The sequence below is a fragment of the Periplaneta americana genome, chromosome 7, assembly GCF_040183065.1.
Source record: "Periplaneta americana isolate PAMFEO1 chromosome 7, P.americana_PAMFEO1_priV1, whole genome shotgun sequence".
Taxonomy (NCBI): domain Eukaryota; kingdom Metazoa; phylum Arthropoda; class Insecta; order Blattodea; family Blattidae; genus Periplaneta; species Periplaneta americana.
Window position 1 is genome coordinate 20642564 of NC_091123.1, and position 22330 is coordinate 20664893.

At 36.3% G+C, this 22330-nt stretch overlaps 1 protein-coding gene across 1 annotated transcript in view; it reads right to left on the reverse strand.

The window, feature by feature from the left end:
- The window catches only part of trc (Serine/threonine-protein kinase tricornered), a 489712-nt gene that overhangs the window by 404069 nt on the left and 63313 nt on the right, over window positions 1-22330 (reverse strand). Inside the window, exon 2 of the mRNA XM_069830379.1 lies at window positions 10933-11094. Coding sequence (XP_069686480.1) covers window positions 10933-10961 — 29 coding nt within the window. The 5' untranslated portion in view covers window positions 10962-11094. The remainder of the gene's footprint in view (window positions 1-10932; window positions 11095-22330) is intronic.

Here is a 22330-nt window from a genome sequence, read left to right on the forward strand (position 1 = left end):
TGTGTGACTTAAATTGTGGTTTTCTGTTAACGAACAGTGACTTGTATTATGCAAATCAAGGTTTCAGGTATAACTCCCTGTAAAGTTAATTTCAATAATTGGATCGGTGTCTGGTAGAGTTCCCGGGTAGCACAGTTGGTACAGCGTTGGCACGTTTAACCAAAGGTCCCGGGTTCAATACCCGACCCCGGAACAATTTTTCCCTCAAAATTATTCAAATTAACTTTACAGGGAGTTATACCTGAAAGCTTGATTTGCACGATACACAATATGTTCATATAAACAATGCATAGTGGCATTCTGTGGATCTGTGTACAGTCGTGGATAGTTTGAAGAATATTGTTAATTTATATTAATATATTAGGTTCTGAACAAAGTGAGCTATTCTGTCATTACTGTATAATTTACTTAATGTTAATATTATCCATGACTTCAAAAAAGTAAACTCATCTGTTATTAAATAATTAGGCAAACAGGAGTGTGTAACACGTTTATTTTTTCCTGTATTATTCGTTAAATGTTGACATCTCGTGCTGTTATGCATTCGGTTGCGTTACAGTCCAAGTTCAGCATCAAAATTGAAGGGTTCAGAACCACAGTGGGCCAAGCGCCATTTACTAAAACCGTAGAAAACAAGGGTTGAAATGAAGTTATCACAATAATTTAATGCAAACATATAGCAAGTAAATTCATTCATTTATTATCTTCCATAGATCTTACATGAGCAATGAAGCTTTAAGATGTGGAACAAGTCAAAATTTTACAATATTACAATTACATTTTTACAAATTTTTACAATATTTTACAATTTTTACAGTTTTACAATGTAGTAATTTTCTACAATGATGAAGTGAGGTCCGAGGATTCGCCAAAAGATTACCCGGCATTTGCCTTTTGGTTGGGGAAAACCTCGGAAAAACCCAACCAGGTAATCAAATCAAAGGGGGAAATGAAGTGATGCCGAGGACTTGCCATAGACCATCCGGCTTCAGTCCCACTGCTGGGGAAAACCTCGGAAGAAACCATTCATTGAGACCAAAAGGGGATCCAACCCAAGCCCGAACGCAGCTCCGGATCAGCAGCCCATTAAAACTAAATGATATGTCAATCTTCATTAAACTATGGTATTCACTTAACTTTAACCCTTGCTTTCTCCGTTTTTAATAAATGGCGCTTGGCCCACTATGGCTCTGAACCCTTCATATCATCTCTCTTGAAAGGAAAGTGTCGTTTTTGACATCGTCTGAGTATTTATTGAAGAACGCTGGAACTTGATCTTATATTATGAGCAGGGAAAGGATTTATATGTAAATACATATTTACTTATAAAGCTAATATAATTTATATTTTGCATTATCTTTATGTTTCACAATGTGTAGGGTTGAAAAATCCTACTTTTATTTTCCATATTTTTCCATATTTTAGAGTTTAGTACATATTTTCGTTAATTTCCATATATTTTCCATATTTCATATAAAACAGTCCATATTATATTAGGTTTAACAATAAAACAAAACAAAATTCCATTAACTTTTAAAAATACATTTCAACAATAGAGATTTAAACACATGTTCAGTAATCCCTTTAACATCAGAGTTATTTGAAAATTAGCAGTCCTATCAACAATGGGAAAGTAAGTTACAAAACTGTATTAATTTAATTTAAAATTTTTAACAGACTTCAGTTGTGCAGCTCAACAGTTAAATGCCAGTCAGAGTACACATAGGTTCAGTTTTGTAAATCATACTATAAAGACGGTAAATATGCCAAAAGTACGTCATTCAGTCAATTTAAAATCAAAACTAACAAGTTACATTTCAGAATTTAAAGAAGATGGTTTATCAACTGACAATAAAATATTATTTTGTAATTTGTGTCAGTGTGCAGTATCATCTACACAAAAGTTCCTGGTGCAACAACACATTACAACTAGTAAACATCAGGCCAACAAACAACTAAATTCCAAGCAGAGACAATTGTTTTTAACACAACCAACAACATCGAATGTAAGATCTGAGTTTAACATCGACCTGTGCCGTTCTCTCATCTCTGCTGATATTCCTCTCTACAAACTAAAGAATAAGGTCTTCAGGGAATTCCTTGAAAAATATACTCAACATACAATCCCGGATGAGTCAACACTTAGGAAGACGTATGCTCCATCCATCTACGATGAGACAATACAGAAGATAAGAGATGAAATTAAAGATAGTTCAATTTGGGTTTCCATTGATGAGACTCCCGACAAAGAAGGTAGACTTGTTGGTAATGTAGTTATCGGTTTGTTAAGTGAACAATATTCTGAACGAATTCTTTTACATTGTGATGTTCTAGAAAAGTGCAATAACAAAACTATAGTTAAACTGTTCAACGAAGCTATGGGTATCCTGTGGCCAAAGGGTATTATGTACGATAATGTGTTATTCTTTATTAGCGATGCTGCCCCTTATATGGTCAAAGCTGGACAAGCATTATCTGTTGTATATCCTAAATTGACTCATTTTACTTGTGTGGCGCATGCATTTCATCGTGTGGCAGAAGTGGTCAGAGACAATTTCCCTAAAGTAGATTTGTTGATTTCATCAGTGAAAAAAGTATTTCTCAAAGCTCCCAGTAGAGTTAACGTGTTGAAAGAAATGTACCCTGAAATTCCATTGCCACCAAAGCCAATTTTAACTAGATGGGGTACATGGCTAGAAGCAGTTGAATATTATGCCGAACATATAGACTCTATTAACAATGTTCTCCTTGCATTGGACTCTGAAGATGCAGTCTCAATTGATACTGCGAAAACAGTTACCTGTGACATAAGTGTGAAGAATGACTTAGCTCACATTCAGCATACATTTTCATGCATCATAAAAACGCTCAAAAGTCTCCAAAATAGGCACCTTTCACTATCTGAAAGTTTTGAAATTATAAATAGTACTGTGGAACAACTGAATCGTGGTAGAGGTAAAGTTGCAGATGCAGTAAGAGCTAAGGTGGACACTGTACTTTCAAAAAACCCTGGATATGAAGAACTACAAAAGGTTGTTGCTGTGATGAGTGGTGAATCAACAGTGAAGATTAACTTGGACTTATCCCCAGCAGACATTGTGAAATTGAATTATGTACCAGTTACTTCTTGTGACGTCGAACGCTCTTTTAGTCAGTATAAATCTATCCTCAGAGACAATAGAAGAAGATTCACTTTTCAGCACTTGAAAGAAATGTTTGTAACCTATTGTTATGGTAACAGACAATAAAAATTGTGTTTTGTTGAAACTACATTGGAAGATAAGGTACGTCCATTATATTTTTTGTTTAGTTTGATTAAAATGTACCAATATTTAAAGTACATAGTCATTTTTTTATAATTTTAAGTCCATATTTAATTCCATATTTTGGTAAAAATCCATATTTAATTCCATATTTTGGTAAAAATAACTACATATATATTTACATTTTTCATATATTTTTAGTCCATATAAATCCGTTCCCTGATTATGAGCTACAGTTGGACCTGCCTATGGTAGCTGGGTGCACAGCACATTAGAAAGTTGTCAGGGTACAATGCTATAGCTCCGAGTTCCTATAAGTCAAAGGTCAGCCGTCCCACGCCGCCCGACGGCTATCAGACGTAATGATACTCTTCAGCGTTGAAGCCGAGATTTACACCCGCTATCAACCAAAGTTCGTCTTACAACAAATTGCAATTGATGCAGTGTTGCCAGATTTAGGAATTTCCCACAAAACTGGAGAAATCTTTACTCGTTGAAAGAGATTTCGGGGGAAAAGTATTTGCGTGGCATTCGTTGGAGGAATTTTAGTGTAATTACAGGGAAAGAAATGAAATCGTTATATAGCACATAATAATCATTGTAGAATATATATTTTTATGAGATTTTAGTCTTTCACGGTTGTTCTGTTTATTTTGTGTGTAGGGGAGACTGTTGTACCTTTAAACACTTTTCACGTTTTATTTTTTTTAATTTTGGGAAATGAAACATTTTAAATGAAAAAATGCTTGAAATAATTATTGAAGATTCCTTTACAACTTCGTGTATGTATTTTCCTGTTTTACAGATATATTAAAGATGGAAAAAATAAAATGAAAGGATATGTAATGTGTTCAAAGGTACAACAGGTTTATGTACCTTGGAACATACCCTCTTGTAAGTTGGAACACATGGAATATAGGTGGGAATATAGCTGTAAAAACTGACAATTATATTTAAAATGTATTTTCAATCATAACCCAGAACAGGCTTCTCTGATTTAGATTTTATTTCCTGGAGGAGCCATAACTGCTTCAACAGCTTTCTTCAAGACATCCGGATCAATTGGGGGCCTCTTTAATTCCAGACTTACTTCGTGACATGACCTTAAAATAAAAGAAAAACAAAAACCGATAGTATCGTGTAATTTGGAACATGTTCCATGGTACAAGATGTTTTGTGTTCAAAGGTACAAGAGGGTGCACGTTTAAACAAATATGGCTCCGAAAACTAGAGAGTCAAATAAATCATGGAAATTAAAATATGTTATTACTCACTAGATGATAGGGAACACACCGTACTTGAAAGACATTAACAAATGCAATCTGGTTTTGTATTAGAAAACATACATCAATGAACGAAATGTTTACTTTTGGTACTAAAAAAAATTATTTTGTCCACGGAACTCCCACTTTGCAATAAATCAAACTGAAACTAAGACCAGAGCTACTTAGCGGCTTTTTCTACAATCTACTTCGGTTTGAGTCCTCTAGGTAGCAGCAAAAATTAAAAAACAAAAAATGTTCAAAGGTACACTATGCTAAAGGTACAACAGTCTCCCCTACAGTATGGGTGTAATTTCCTCGTCAAGCGCAGACGACCTCAGCTGGAATAGAGAAGACAGCTCAAATTGCCGCAAAATGTTTATTATATTTATGCAGGTGGTTATGTATTTATGACTCTAATATATCAACAAATATTCCCATATACAACTCTATTGTACTGCTTGATCATGATCTCTCAGAGATACTAATTACAACGACCTAAAAATTTTGGAACTATGCATGACCTTATGCCCTAAAAATACCAAAATATGCCATAAAAATATGAAAATATGATGCAAAACAAATGAAATATTGCCAAAGATGTCGTGGTCTATTGATATTGTAAATTTTATTTACTAACAACAATGTAATTTATTGTCACAACAATAACTCTTCACTCTCTACAATTTAACTTCACTCCCGTCAACAATGGGATTTGCTCTCCACACAGTAACACAGTATTCGTTATTGCACTCCACAGACGACAATGACAATGTACTTGGAATACTGAGAACAACAATGAACTGAATTTTAACTGATGTTCACAAAGCACTATTTACAAATCAGAACTGTCTGTTCTCAGTTCACAGTTCTTCTAGCTCAGTCACTCGAGTTCACAGTATCTCGATCCACAGACCTTCAGAGACAGTCCACTGTACTCGAACTCAGGTCCCTCCAATTGCGGTCCACTGCACTCGAACTCAGGTCCCTCCAACTGCGGTCCACTGCACTCGAACTCAGGCCTTCGGATGCTGACACAGTTGCGGACGCACACTCAAGTCAAACTCCGGTACACAAGACTGGCTGGCTTGCTCTGTTCACAACGCTAACTTACTGACTGGCTGAATAAACTGAAACTGCTCAAGTTCGCTCGCGTTTCTTCTTTTATAGCTAAACCATAGTTACGAGAAATTTCTACGGGTGTCCTCTCGAATTATCTGGATATCTCCACTTCGACGGACTCCTCTGGTCTCTACCGCGGTCGCTCTTTCCCCTTTCTTCTCTCCGCAAGCACCAGATGCGCGCGCAACCCGCCCAAAACACGGCCGACTTAGCCTCTCCTCCGTCGGTCGTGAGATCGAATCTCACGTGGGTGTCACAATATTATTTCTACCAGACGTTTCGTCTGCTACTGCGGTCAGTATTACCAACACATAAATTGTATCCCCGTCAGTCTAACACCGGAAATCCGTCAGAATCCGTCAAAATTAACAAAAACATTAATAAGACTCATTCAATATAGCTGTCTATATACAAATACAGGAAACAACTCTTATCTTTTTGTTCAGCAAAATCAATAATCATTTCCACTTTTAGAAAGAAAAGATCAGACCAACTGAAAGAAATTAGTCGAGGGAAGATGTTGGGCGAAATCGGCAACGGAAAAAAACATCATTCCGGAAACTTCCCGAAGCAAAGCTGTAACAGCATTCCGCCCAACTACAGTACACGACTGCTTGGCAGAACACTTCCATCGCTTTAACATTCTGGATTCACGAATTGTATGCTGTGCAGAAGAAATGCCGTCATGAACTGCGACCTTCTTAGGAAATGTACTGCTCTTCACAAATTCTGGAACGGGACGAATGGACAAACATATTGGGAGGCTAGAAGACTAATGGCTGAGTTCCAATAGTCTGGAGCATTAGATTATTATTATTATTATTATTATTATTATTATTATTATTATTATTATTATTATTAATAATAATATAGAAATAAAAAGCAAATTTTAACAACTTATTTAACAATCTTGATTAAAGTATTGTGACAGCTGCAACGGGGTTTGAACACGCGTCCGACAGGGCGCGCGGCAGACGAAACGCTGGTACGGGGAGCATCTTCATGCTGAAGGGCAGAGGGGGTGTATTACGTCAACGCGACGAGGGGAGGTTGCGCGCGCAACTGCTACGTGCGGAGTGAAGGGGGGACGGACCCTCCCGACTCTTCCAGAAGTCCGTCGAAGTGGAGAATCCAGATAATTCGAGAGGTCACCCGTAGAAATTTCTCGTAACTATGGTTTAGCTATAAAAGAAGAAACGCGAGCGAACTTGAGCAGTTTTCAGTTTATTCAGTCATTCAGTGAGTAAGCCAGTGAACAGAGCAAGCCAGCCAGTCTTGTGTACCGGAGTTCGACTTGAGTGTGCGTCCGCAACTGTGTCAGCAACCGAAGGCCTGAGTTCGAGTGCAGTGGACCGCAGTTGGAGGGACCTGAGTTCGAGTACAGTGGACTGTCTCTGAAGGTCTGTGGTTCGAGATACTGTGAACTTGAGTGACTGAGCTAGAAGAACTGAGAACTGAGAACTGACAGTTCTGATTTGTAAATAGTGCTTTGTAAATATTAGTTAAGATTAACAGTTCATTGTTGTTCGTAATACTCCAAGTAAATTGTCGTTGTCGTCGGTGGAGTGCACTAACGAATACTGTGTTACTGTGTGGAGAGCAAATCCTATTGTTGAGATAATAAAGTTACATTGTTGCCTAGTTTAAAAAGTTAAAATATTAATTCGTCAACCTCTGACTTGATCACTACGAGGAAATCTGAAACAGGGGATTTTTAACATGATACGGCACAGTTCAATGAAAAAGTAAAATCCCCCAAAAATTAAATAAATGAAATGACAGCACTAAAAAGGTCAAAAGACGATGTAAATTGTAATTTCCGTCAGAAAATCCGTCACCCGTCAGTCATTCATTTCCCGTCCGCTACGTTGAAATTCCGTCAGTAATGACGGAATTTCCGTCCAGTTGGCAAAGCTGATAGGGCAAACATCATCAGTGACTCCGGAAAACCTGCATCACATAGAAACCAGACCAGCCGTGACAGCCTACATGCCAAAAATAATTAAGAGTAGTTAAACATGATGCAAGGGCATTGAGTGCCTTTACTTTAGCAGTGACAGGGGATGGTATTTGGAATAAATCATGTTAATGTCCATATTTGGTACCTGTTTTTATATTTAATTTCACAAATGTAAAAAACTCAACGTTATCGTACTTTTTTAGATATGAATAAGCCAATTTATTCTGGGGAAACTCTATTACATAAATTACTATACGTATTAGCTTTCTTATATTGACGTATACCGATCAAGTACAGAAAATTACCGATTCAAATCAGCTGATTTTTAACCTATTTGTCAGTGGGACGTACTCTAGCCAGCAATGTTGCCAACTGGACGGAAATTCCGACAAAACTGACAGACTGACGGAATTTCAATGTAGCGGACGGGGAAAAAAATGACTTTGACGGGTGACGGATTTTCTGGTGGAAATTACGATTTACATCGTCTTTTGACATTTTTTGCTGCTAACATTTTTAATTTTGTAATTTTTGGAAGATTTTACTTTTTATTTTAACAGCCCTGCCTGTTCCGTACTATGTTTAAGAATCCGCTGTTTCAGATTTCCTCGTAATCAAGTTAGATGTTGACGAATTATTATTTTAATCAGGATTGGTAAGTAAACTGTGTGAAAATTTGCTTTGTATTTATTTATTTGGTGTTTTTTTTTAAATTTTGACGGATTCTGACGGATTTCCAGGTGTTATACTGACGGGAATACAATTTGTTTTGGCAACACTGCTAGCCAGTAAATATGGTTGAGTCTCGCTAGGAATACGACAGAGAAAGTACACAACTGCTGTCATCAAAGTAAACGAGTGACTGCAGGATCTGAAAATACAGGTGTTTTTAAGTCAGTTTTCAGTAAACCACTGGATAAATAAAAATTTATTTGGCATTTTTATTCCAAACAGTTTGCTTTATTAGTCTTTAGTTTAAGATCGAACAATGTCCTTACAGAAAATAAATATGAGCTTGATTTATTACAGAAAATAGCACATCGACCTAATATATTATTTGTAAATACGCCACTGGTTCAACGTGACAGAGAGGAACGAGGAAAGTTTATAGAAACGGCCACTAATCACTTTAAACTGTTGTATAAAGCAGGTCATTTAAATAACGGGCATTCATAGCCTGCGATACGATAACACTATCTGGCTCACACTACTAGCCACAAATTTCTGGCTCGGAAAAAAGTCCTTAATATCTTCATCCAAGCCAAGGCGTGCGGTCTTTCAACATCATCATTAATCAAGAGATAAATCCGTGCTTAACTTTCTTTAGAACAGCTAACAGATAAAACGCTACACGACATCTTGTCCTCGTTTTGCAACCTTAAAGACTTTTACCATGAAATAAGTAATGTTAGCAGAAATATGTCAACTGACAACTAATTATAATTAAATAATTAATCAATCAACATTGCTTACCATTAACGAATAAAAATTTCATTACATTTAAGCCAACTAAACTTCTTTTATGTCACAAAAGTTATAAGTTATTCCCTTCCCCCAATATTTAGTGAGGAGAAAAACGTAGTTAAAGGTTTAAATAAAAATATAATTTTTGTCAAAATTCTTCATATTTGAATCATGACTCCCATAAAAAATACAGCGCATGTCCCCACACTTCTCCGTACAACACTACAATTAGAGACTTCCACAGTTTTTCTCGGCAAAATTTCAAGTCACAAACCGCTCATTATTCATTATTATTAGGGCTAGGATTTTGATCACCTATAAATCATGAAAAAATGTCCTAAAACAATGAATTTATGAACTAAAAATCTTTCAAAAATGCCCTTAAAATGCCCTAAACATTGATCGTACGTAATTGGCTTAGTAGGAATATTAATATTTAGACTACACTCAGGGACAAAAAAACCGGACACTTTAATATTTGCTGGTATTTTGCAAAACATTATCTTTTTTTTTGTCCCTGAGTGTAGTAATTAAATTGAATTCTAGTACCAACATTCAAGTTTATTTAATTTTACATCATTTTTCTAAGTAACACATTTTAATTAATTATTTTACCTGATGTAGGTCCATGTAGTCCACCACAAGGCCACTTTTATCTGGAACTAGCACGTATAGAGGAGTCTATATTGAAGGGGTGGTTGGACTGATCCATTACGTGGGGGTATACTACATTAAAATGACAATATTTGTGTAGAAAAACGATTAAAATAATATACAAAATAATGGGTATTAATTGAAAAAATATCTGGAGAAAATATCAAAGGGAATAAATAATATTTTACATTAATAATGGGGATTTATGGCCAAAATTAAATGAAATACCCCGAAAATGACCGAATAAAACAAAAAATGCTCTTACGAATTGTAAGAGGTAAAATACGCAAAATAATGTCCTAACAAATATGTTTTAAAACACTCAGTCTATCACATAACATATACATACTAAAGCAGCAATGTTTCTGGCTTACTAGAAAAAAGATGCAATTTCATCAAAATCCTAGCTCTAATTATTATACAGTCTGATCCGTTTGAGTATCGATAATATTAATTTATTATTATAAAGCTATTATGATAGTAGGAAAAATTTCTTGCTGGTTATATTATGATTAAAAGATGAGAGTTTTCATATATGACAATCAACAATGCATAATCTGAAAAGACAAATGAAAATCGTAGACGATTAAAATGGCTACTACAAATCAACAGCGGGCACAATGTGTTCTTTGGTAAGCTAAATTTGAGAGTGTTAAAAGAGTTCAAAGGGAATTTCGAAATGAGTATGGTGTGCGTAATGTACCTAAATACGATTCCATAATGTTGTGGTATCAAACATTTGTAGAAACAGGTTCTGTGTTTAAAAAAAAACATGCAGGAGGTCGCAGGCGAAACCCAGTACGAGAAGCAGCTATCTCTTAGCTTGGCCCCCAAACTCCCCAGATCTAACCCATTCTGACTTCTTCGTGTGGGGTTTTGTTAAAGACATTGTCTATTCACAGAAACCCAGGAACATTAATGATCTGAGAGTAAAACTTACTCAAGCTTTTCAACAAATCACCCCTCTTATGTTACAAAGGACATGGGCTGAATTGCATCACCGTTATGAGTTGTGCAGGGTGCCCAAAGGGGGTCATGTTGAGCTCTGAGGAATCTCTCATCTTTCAGTGTTGTATGCACAAAGTTTCAACAAACAAAGTTCAGTAGTAAATGTTTTACGGTGTTTTTATTTTATCCATACTCAAACGGATCACCCTGTACATTCGTCACTGTCTACCACTTTGGTGCTAAGAGAATGTTTACTCACCCTTCCACTGCACTCAGCGCAGTGATCATAAGCCTCGAGACACGGGTCCGCCGGTTCTAGACCAGACACTAGCAACACGCTTTGCTTTTACACTCACAGAGCCGCGACGACACTCAACACAATTCGCATCACTCGGTTCGATTCCTGCTCGCGGTCACTGCCCTGCAACAAAGAGAAAAATGCGTCAAAGGAAAGGAAATACAGCACTTTGCTTCGTTAATAAAGTATTCATGAATTCAATATGCTGCTGATAACAGCGGCTGATGTTAAAGGCAGTTACAGCAACAGCTATAATAACAGTAGTAACGAAGTAAAACAGTTATATTACAGGTTTTTCTGTATGGTTGTGAAACTTGGACCACTTTGAAAGAGGAAAAGAGGTTACGAGTGTTTGAGAATAAGGCGCTTAGGAAAATATTTGGGGCCAAGAGGAGAATGGAAAAAAATTACACAACGCAGAACTCCACGCATTGTATTCTTCAACTATAGGGGAACAACAAAGAAAACTCCGCTGGTCTGCGCATGTGTCAATCATAAAGAGTGACACAATATACTATTCACTTCCTCCTTCCTAATTGTCAGCCAATAACAGAAGAAGGTGTTACGTGGAGTTTCAATGAAGCAGAATATTTTCACATTTTCTATACTTAATAAGAACTCAAAAAGTAGTAGGGTAAACTACGGTCTGTTGGACAGTCGGGCATGTTGGACACTCTGTACTTTAACGTGTTACCTCGCCACTTGTGGGCACCACATTCTGCTAGAAGTCAATGACGGAAGTAGCCCCACTCGTGGGGTTCGAGGTAGTGAAAGGTAAACAAAACGAGATGCTAGGTAAGAGGATGTGGAGGTGTGGATGATTTTAAATAGTAATAAGAGAGAGTTGAAGAATCTTCTTTCTTTAAGTGGACTCCAAGACAACAATTCTAGTGACGGTGTTACATGATCGAATTTTCTAATGTTACAAACGAAACGAACGCAGATATTGTGAACACGCTGTAGTCTATGGGTAAGATCAGTATTTAGATTCGTGAATAAAGAATCGCAATAATCGAAGTGGGGCATCACTAAAGTTTGGATCAGGTTCTTTTTAAGGCTGAGAGGTAAAACATTGGTTAAGTATTTGAGGGAATGAATTATGGAAAAAGTTTTCTTACATATGTAGGTCACTTGACTTTGAAAATTTAAATTTGAATCTAAATATACCCCTAAAATTTTTACTGTCTTACTATATGTAATTGTAGTATTATTTATTTTTGTATTTGATACAGTGGCTAGATCTATTTTGTTTAATGCTCGTTGGTGGCCCATTATTATAGCTTGTGATTTGTCTGGGTTTAGTCTGAGTCCAAATTTTTGCGCCCATTGAGCTACAGATGCTAGATCTTCATTAATTCTGGTCACAGAGTCATTGATTGTACAAGTTCGGGAATGAATGTAAAGTTGTAAGTCGTCAGCGTATAGGTGGTGTTTTGAATATTTTAAGATCTTCGTTACGTCGTTTATATAAAGCGTAAAAAGTAATGGCCCAAGAACCAAGCCCTGAGGGATTCCGGCCTTGACGGTACGCCAATTGGAAGAATGACCACCGGCTGATACACATTGTTCGCGTTTTCTGATTGGTGGAACACCTGAACTTTAATGAACAGGTGTACTTTAATGAGGTACATTAAAGGGCTGCTACCAGGTGTATGATTACTACATTTCGGCATGGTCGAGCATAAAATATGTTTTTGAAGTCGAAAATTAATCAACAGTAATCTCACTAGACGTTTTGATTTATCTAGAGAAAATCAAAACTCGAGTGGGATTTAATTGACTATTACACGATTAGAAGAAAGTATATACAGATTAGAAGTAACGAAGTACTCCAATACAATAAAATATTAATTGACTTACGAAAATACAACTGTCTTCAAGTGTATTATTGTACCATCTCAACATTACAAATATTACGCTAGATGCATGCTAGATGGCAGTAGTGAGCAATGCCTTCTCGTCGAGAAGTTCTCGATCTATACACGATGGCAATGTTACTAGTCAAGAAGGCTTTGTTGATTCAGTTTCATTTTTATTAAAATGCAACATTCCACTTCAATTATTCGAATCCCAGTAATCAACGTCACTTTACAGATGATTTTCAATAAATCTTAATATTAAACAATCTCTGATACGTGATTATCCATAATAGCATATAGCAGAAGCTGTAACATAACCTAACTAATATACACAAGTGTTAGAAAAGTTATAATTAACGACGATGACAAAAAAATAAACATGAATAATTTTAAAAGGAATAATTATTGAATGTACAATTTTCAAATCTGAATGTGGTTGGTAGTTCAATTGATGTTATATTGGACGTGTGCGTAATAGAAGTGGAACGCGTTGATTTAGGCCTACATGGTGTATTCAACTTATTCAGGATTTCCGAATGGTGCTCTTCATTTATTTGTAAGTCGGATTTCAGAAGATGCATAGGTATGATCAGTGATTTTTATTCATTCTTGTTCTTGAATGTCAATGCGAGTCATATTTGAAACTGCTGTGCATCGACTGGAGTGGTTTATAATTTTATATAACTTATATATATTTTTTTTGACGTCCAGACCAGCGCAGTTTCAAATGTTGGCAAACAAAGAAACAAATGCTAGGGACGCGATAAAATTGTGCGATAAGCAGCCATGATTGGTTGAAATACGTCCTTTCGTACCGTTTTATTGGTCAAAAGTAGTATGACGTAGTAAGAGTGTAATAGTCAGCGATAAACTTCTTTTAAGAGATAAGTGGGTAGTTGCAGTGTATGAAATCGTCCAAATACATTATACTTTATGTTGAAAAAAAAACATGTTAACAGACTGAGCCAACAAGATATCAACATTTGTTAAGTTTATGTCTGACTGCTCGAGGTCCGTCAAGTAGCGCGAAATTCAACGTAGTCAAGAAATATCGACAAATTTTGTCAATAGCCTTCTATTAGAGCCAGGCATCTATTACGTACCGTAAGTTCTAAATCTACTACATGGAACCAACAGTTGTAGAGAACCAGAAACAGAGCATGCGAAGTATGTTATAACTGGAATTTGGAAAATTCAGATGACACGAATTTTGTTTCTGGATTCGTACTTCGTAATCTGATAGAAACAGTACCTCAAAATTCTTTCATCGACATAAGATAATCTGTCAAGATGCAACAATAATAGTAATAATAATAATAGTAATAGGCCTATATTTATTACTAATAATAATGCTTATTATTATACGGGTAGCTCAGCAGCTGGCTACGGACTGGAAGGTACGGGGTTCGATCCCAGGTGGTGACAGGAATTTTTCTCCTTGCCAAACTTTCAGAACGGCCCCGAGATTCACTCAGCCTCCTATAATAGTAATATACGTTACAAGAGCGGTATGTTGACGTTTTCATGGTCGAGGAAAAGATTGAAAAAGCGAAACGTAGTTGAGCTTTTTTAATTTCCGAGAACATGAAAACAAACATACCGCTCGTGTATCGTACATTATTTTGTGCGAAGATCGTTTATTACATACCTGAAAGACAAATTTATAATTTGTTGCAATGAAATCTCCATGTTGGTTTCTGTTTAATGACGCCAACTTCGGAAAACCAAAATATCTTTCTTCAACATTGTTGCTGTAAAATGTTTTCTGTGTTTACTATACTCCAGCAGGCCGTGATATACGTCTGTCTTTTTTTCCCCCCCAGTCTATAAATGCGAACTTAAAACAAACGGTAAGGTTATGTAATGGTTTATTTTTCATTTTAATATTTTAACAATATTATTTATATAACATATTGCAGTAATAACATCGGCATCTGGAATCTTGTTGATTTTTTCACGGCTTCCTTAATGTTACTTGTATCAGGAATGCAATAAGTTTCGTGGAGTAGTAGACTTTACTTAATTTTTGCAAATATTTAAAAACAATAATTAACATTGCAATTTAGGTGAAATTGCAGTGGTAAGTTTCCAATTTATAATTATTACTATGTTAAACATCTCTAAAAATAATATGTTAACAGCCTAGAGCAGTAAAATGAATGTCGCGCTTAAGCGGTAAGAAGAGGAAAATTGTTATGTGTGTTACGTTGGGAATACTGAATGTGGTATTTCACACTTACCGTGTATTGGTTCTGTGCGGAAAACAAGCAAATACGCACGATCTCGCACAAAATTGAGTACCGGGTCTTTCCCGGGGGTAAAAGGCGGTCAGAGCGTGGTGCCGACCACACCACCTCATTCTAGTGCCGAGGTCATGGAAAGCATGGGGCTCTACCTCCATGCCCCCCAAGTGCCTTCATGGCATGTTACGGGGATACCTTTACCTTTTATTATTATTATTATTATTATTATTATTATTATTATTATTATTACTACTACTACTAATGATGATTTGCGATGAGGAAACCAGCTATAAAAATGCCGTCACAATGAATTTTATGATGCACATACACGGATAGAACTAATTTAGGTTATGAGAACATAAGTTTACAAACTCAAAGGTGACATTTTCGCACGTTGGATGAAATTGGACAAGTTTCAGCACCCGTGCGTTACACTGGCAACGATGTGTTACTAATAACACTGACAGGGCTTCCTGTCAATTAATTAGAGTGAATGAGTGTGCTTTTACAACAGTATGGGAAAACAGATTAGGTGGAGATTTCCAAATCACGCACAAAACCTTCCGGAGTGAGATATATTCAAACAGTGTCATTTGCATAAAACTACCCAAGGCTGCCACTGTAATTGGGTAATTAGAAACAGATGTCATCAAATGAAGCAAACTTGCTCGTTATACGTGCTATTCTGCAACATTGCGTTCTTAAGATTTCATTTACTTTCTCATTAGTCTATACGCAGAGCAGAGTAATTCCAACAGAACTTAACTCGATTAACTATAACACGGATTCGTTTCAATTGCTTCAACCACTTTTAAAATCAAGCGCAACTACAATCACCATACGCAACCAACATTAGCAATAGACGAAAACAGCAGCTCGCCATCCATTCAAAATTTAAAGACAATAAATATGGTGTACTGCACTGAAAAATGTATGCTAACAACTGAAAAAATCGAAAGAAAAAATAAATATGGAATATTCCACTGAAAAACTGTGTGCCAACAATTGAAAAATAGAAAAAAAAAAAAAAAAAAAAGTAAAGATGAAGTATTCCACTGAAAAATATGTGCCAATTGAAGAATTGAAACAAAAAACGGTAAAGATGGCGTATTTCACTGAAAAATGTACGCCAACAATTGAAAAATGGAAAAAATAAAATTAAAATGGCGTATTCCACTGAAAAATATGTGCCAACATTGAAAAATCGAAACAAAATAAATAGGTAAAATAAATATGGCGTATTCCACTGAAAAATGTGTGCCAACTGAAAAATCAAAAGAAACAAAAATTGGCGTATTCTACGGAAAAATGTGTGTCAACAATCGGAAAGAAAAAAAAAGGAAAGATGACGTATTCCACTGAAAATTCTAAAATAAAAATATAAATATAAATGGCGCATTCCACCGAAAAATGGGTGCTAACAATTGAAAAATCGAAAAAAAAAAAAAAAAGTAAAGATGGCGTATTCCAATGAAAAATATGTGCCAGTTGAAGAACTGAAACGACAAAAGACGGAGTATTTCACTGAAAAATGTGTGTCAACAATAATAATTGAAAAATCGAAAAATAAAATAAAATAGGCACATTCCACTGAAAAATATCTGCCAACAATTGAAAAATCGAAACAAAATAAATAGATAAAATAAATTTGGCGTATTGCACTGGAAAATGTGTGCTAACTGAAAAATCGAAAGAAAAAAATAAAAATGGCATAGTCTACGAAAAAATATGCACCAACAATTGGAAAAAGAAAGTAAATGCGTATTCCAATGAAAAATCGAAAATAAAAATATAAATATAAATGGCGCATTGCACGGAAAAATGTGTGCCAACAATGAAAAATCGAAAAAAAAAAAAAAAAAAAGGCGTAAATATGTCGTATTCTACTGAAAAATGTGTGTCAACAATTGAAAAATCGAAAAAATAAAGATGGCGTATTCAACTGAGGAAAGTTTATGACAAACTCACCTTTACGTCGATTATGCCAGGAAACAGTGGAAGTATGGTGCGCCATATTTGGTTGAAGGATTATCGGGACATTCTTTTTCCGCTTGACACCAAAACATACCAGAAGACGTTCACAGAATTTGTAGAGCAATTTGATTATGTGGAACGCAAGGATATTTTACAGCGACATAAGACGACCTACATCCCAAGAGTCATTTAAAACAATATCCAGTTAATTTGACAACCGAATCATCTCTGCTCTGAGGCCACCACGTTCGCCCGATCTTACCAGCACTGATTTCTTCTTGAGAGGCTCTTTAATGACAGGGTTTTCCCCAACAGGCCCCAAAACCTGGAACAGCTAGAGGATAACATCTCGAGGGAAATCATAAATATTGGTGGTATGATGTTGGCACACGTGAAAGAAAACATGAAGCGCCACGTCGAAATGTGCCTAGCGGAGAACAGCGGTCACTTCCCGCACCTGATGTGACGTGCACGGGTTTCTTACAAACCAAGGTAAGTCTCCCACGAAATTTACTATTTTGTCTACATTTTTTATGAATTGTAGGCAAGACATTGGGTTCGGCTCTATAAGAATTGCCCTGTATAATAGAGAAGCTATTGTAATGCTGCATTAAACCGATTTCCAAAACGAATTAAAAAGTCCTCCACCATTTTGTTTCCTTGTGCTTAGATTCCCCAGAAATAAGCAGCCCCCTATTTTACACTTCGTACAGTACGAAACTAAAAATCTGGTACACTGACTGGCACGAGGCGCTGCGAATAAATCTGTGGTGTTCGGGTAAAGGGGGATAAGTCATTTTTTTGTGCAGATGGATTTTTGTTCCCCAGATGAACACACAAGTTAAATTACACAAATGAGTGTGCAAAAATCAAAGAATACTAGTAGTTGATGTGTTTTATTTGTGTAGAAAATTATTTGCAACAAGAGTCCGAAGTTTAATTTTCATTTATCTCCAAACTCATTTTGATAACTTATCTCCTTTTACCCAAACACCACAGAAATAGGAATTATTGATATAAGACACTATACTTATTCGCTACACTGCTGGTGTTATGCAGTTATTGCAGCTGTCTTGAACGCCAGTCAGTGTTATCCCATAATTCTACTTTCTCACAATCCAGTGACCGTCATGTAAGCCTGAAGTCTTACAAGGCACGTCCGTGTCTTACAAGCAGCGGGTCGGCTGTGGATGCAACATGAAGGTTACTTGCAAAATTCCATACAAGTGCCTATTGCAACGTTAATATTTACAAGTTGTATGTGCTGCTGTTTCAAGGAATCTGGATTGTGTAGGACGGACGAAGGAGTATATCAGACACGTCTACATTGAGCGATATTTTCAATCTGGACAGGTTAATGCAAATGGATGATGGAGTACGTATTAAGAGTAATATGCCATTTCTTCAAATTTCATGTAAGGGTCTTCCTGTTTTTGATAAGGATATGAATTTATTAAATCATTCCACTGGATATGTTGTGAACTATGTTTTGATGATTGAATTGCTCTCAAGTATTAATTCGGAGTTAATATTTATGGCCACCGGCGTGACTCAGTCAGTTAAGGCGCTTTTCTGCCGGTCTGAAATTACGCATTACCTGGTTGGGTTTTTTCCGAGGTTTTCCCCAACCGTACGATGAATGCCAGGTAATCTACGGCGAATCCTCGGCTTCATCTCGCTATCAGAAATCTCATCGACGCTAAGTAACTTAGTAGTTGATACAGCGTCGTTAAATAATAAACAAAAAAAAAATATTTATGAGAGCTATGCATTATCCAATGGCAAAAATTGGTTCTGATAAGAAAACAAATCTCCTCTCTCAAAGATCTTGTCAAGGGTCCCGACATTCACAGAAGATATTGGACATGTTCCACGATTTTTTATGAATGTCAGTGACGATTACAATGTTCCTATTAAGCAGGACATTAAAGATTGTAGTACCGGTACATTTAGTTTACTAGTAGATATTAGAAATTCATATATTAATTCGTTCTGATGTGTAACCTTTTTTTTTTATAACAATGTAATACTGCAGTATGGCTATATTATTATAAGGCAATACAATACTAATATTATTTTACTGACTCTGTAATAAACATGAAAAAGTAATATTAAGGGTGTAACATTGCTACACTGTAGCTCAGTCTGCTAAGGCGCTTGCCTGCCGATCCGGAGTTGCGCTCGGGCGTGGGTTCGATTCCCGCTTGGGCTGATTACATGGTTGAACTTTTTCTGAGGTTTTCCCCAACAGTAAGGCGAATGTCAGGTAATCTACGGAGAATCCTCGGCCTCATCTCGCTATCACCAATCCCATCGACGCTAAATAACCTAGTAGTTGATACAGCGTCGTTAAACAGTCAACTAAGAAAGCAGAAGAGGCAGTAATCTAACGTCGATATCATTAATAATGTATAACTGATTGATGCATAGATGGATGGATAAATACGTACATAAATGGATAGGATAGATTTGTGGCAGGAAATGATAGATATATAGGGATACAATGAGTGGATAGAGGGATTGATGAAATGGATTTACAGGCGGATGGATGAATGTGAGAAAGCAGGAGAGCGAAGGAATATGAGGAAGAGAGATATTTCAATTCATATTTTTTTATAATTTTAATACTTTTTCAAGTATAGAGGGTCCTACTAAAAGTCATGAGCAACACAATGTTATAATTTCAATTTCAACAATGTAACAAAAACGATATTTTACTACTTAATTAACTTATTATTCCCAGAATATGAATTTTATCAGCAATCGAAAAGTATTGGAAATAAATTTGAATAAGGAACAAAAAAAAAGTTTTCTTCCCAGGCAGGATTCGAACCACGAAAGTCTTAGTTACCAGTATATCGTGCTCTGAAGGGAACAAGCTCTGAAATCAGCTACAAGAGTCGGTCCGGTTTTTTTTTTTTTTTTTTGCCACTACTGTACCTGGTTTGTCTAAAAAATAAAAATTAAGATTTATAGCAATGGATTGCTCATGACTTTCAGTATGATCCTCGTACATGGAGTATTCACACACAACAACAAAGTACAGAATTGTACAATGATGAAGAAATACCCGGAAAAACCGAAGAATTCTGAGAAAATCTACCCCACAGCAGCTTGGACTGCCACGGGCTATTCTATATGAAATCGATCAGTAAAAAACCTCGCATTTTTTTAATACTCTAATTTTTTCCCTACTTATACAAGGTGCTGAGGAGAGTGCATTTTCAAAAATATACTATCGAAAGTCAAACGGTTTTCGTATTATTGAGCGACAAATTTAGCGTATTTTATAAAAACAAGCCTCTTTCAGCGCTCAGAACTCTGGAACCATTTACTGCAGAACATTGAACGGGAGCTCATTTTGAAGCTGACATTTAGTAGGTTATGATAATAAGTAATACTTATTTTTATTGTATACAGAGAGACAGATAATCTGATTTTACTTACTTTTAGGCTTTTTGCCTATTTGTAAAAATGTAAAAAATATTGAGAAAAAACCTTGCATTATTAAGAGGGATTCGGCATTGTTTGCTTAGTGGCTCGGCAATAAGTTTCGAGGGTATTAAATAGATTATTTTCACACGCCTGGACTTGAACGGCGCAGTGCCCCACACACTGGCCGAGAGCTGAAGATAAGCGAGCATTGGGCGTCATTTTACTCCTGTGTTTATGAAAACTTGTGATAAAGCTAGTCCAGCCATGACTGCTAGACGACACATTACGTGTTTGTCTCCTGGCCTTGCTTGTCTCGACTACCTACAGTCAGCTGGTTAGTTCACGTGCGTACTATTTATTTTCTTTATTTGATATTTTCAATACTTTCTTATCAACGGTGCACCAGTAAAAAATAAGTGTTTATTTGTACTTTCAATGCGGAATCTAACCACATATTTTAAAAATATTTTTTTCCTGGGCAAAGGCGTCTTAATGAAGAAAAATCTAAATTTCTCCATTTCCATAAAAAGTAAGAAAAACTGTTTACATGTCAATATAAACTATAATTTCTCAGCACCAAAATAAACCATGATTTTGATCATTGGGTGAAAGGGTTTCGGAGCCACAACAGTTTAAAGTTGCCAATTTTATGAAAATACGATAAATTTAAACATTTTTAATTTAAACACTATGAAGTTCTGATGCCTCAAACTTTGCACAAAGCATTGTATCACAGTTTTCAACGGACAGAAAAAGTTTCATTGTATATAAAAATTGCAAGGTCAATTTTCTCTATATTTCGGTCGATTTGAGATGGAATAGCCCATCGTATTGTAAGGACCTACCGAAAATCGAACTTCAATGCCCTATAGTGAGAAACTATCGGCTGACTAAACTACGGCTGGGCCGGACGAAGAAATTCGAAAGAAAGAAACAAACAAACAAACAAAGAAAAGGTAGTCAAATAAGAACAGGAATAAAAACGATATGGAGAGAATATGAGGAGAGCACCGTAGAGAAGTAGAACAGAGGAAGAGCAGAGATAGATTAGAAAGGAGTGGAAATGAGACGAAGGAAAAAAGAAGAGATAAAGATAGCAGAGCAGAGAGGAGAGGAGAATATAGCATAGCATCGGAGCAGAGAGATACAGACAGCGAAAGAAATCTGCCGATGTCAAACAAGCAGATGCATGATCTGAAACCATTCCGTTTCCAGAACTCGGCATTACGTAAAGGAGCGGCGGTATTCGTATGTACAATCGGCGTAATTGCAGTACCCGGCAATTAGGAGCAGAGCTGACATCGCTGGATGTGGTTTGTGTACAACTCTCTGAGCTTGTTGTACTGAGGATGTGCACTCCGCCGAGACATGTATTACGATTTAACCTGTGTGATTGCAGCGTTTCGGCTTGTGTCTCTGATAATGGCACCAACTTCCGGTGCACAGGCATGACTGATGCATGACAGCATCCATATAAGTGAAATGAATGACGTTGCTACCGGCAACCAGCTTCAAACTCCATGGGGAAGCGAGGATGTCGCAATACCTGTGTATTTTTTTTAGAAGTATATAAAATAATCAGGAATTGAAACATTATTTCAATGTTTTACATCACAACTGAAATAACATTATAATAGGAAGGTGTATAATATATCGTACCCAGATGTTATCCCATATACAGGGTGTTTCAAAAATACGGGGCATAATTTCAGGTATGCATTTCCCACATACAGACAATCAAAATAGTTCATTACAACATGTGTCCGGAAATGCTTTATTTCCGAGTTATGGCCTTCACAACATTGAAATTCACCGGAACGTTTTTCTTTCCGCAGGTCGTTGCCGTCA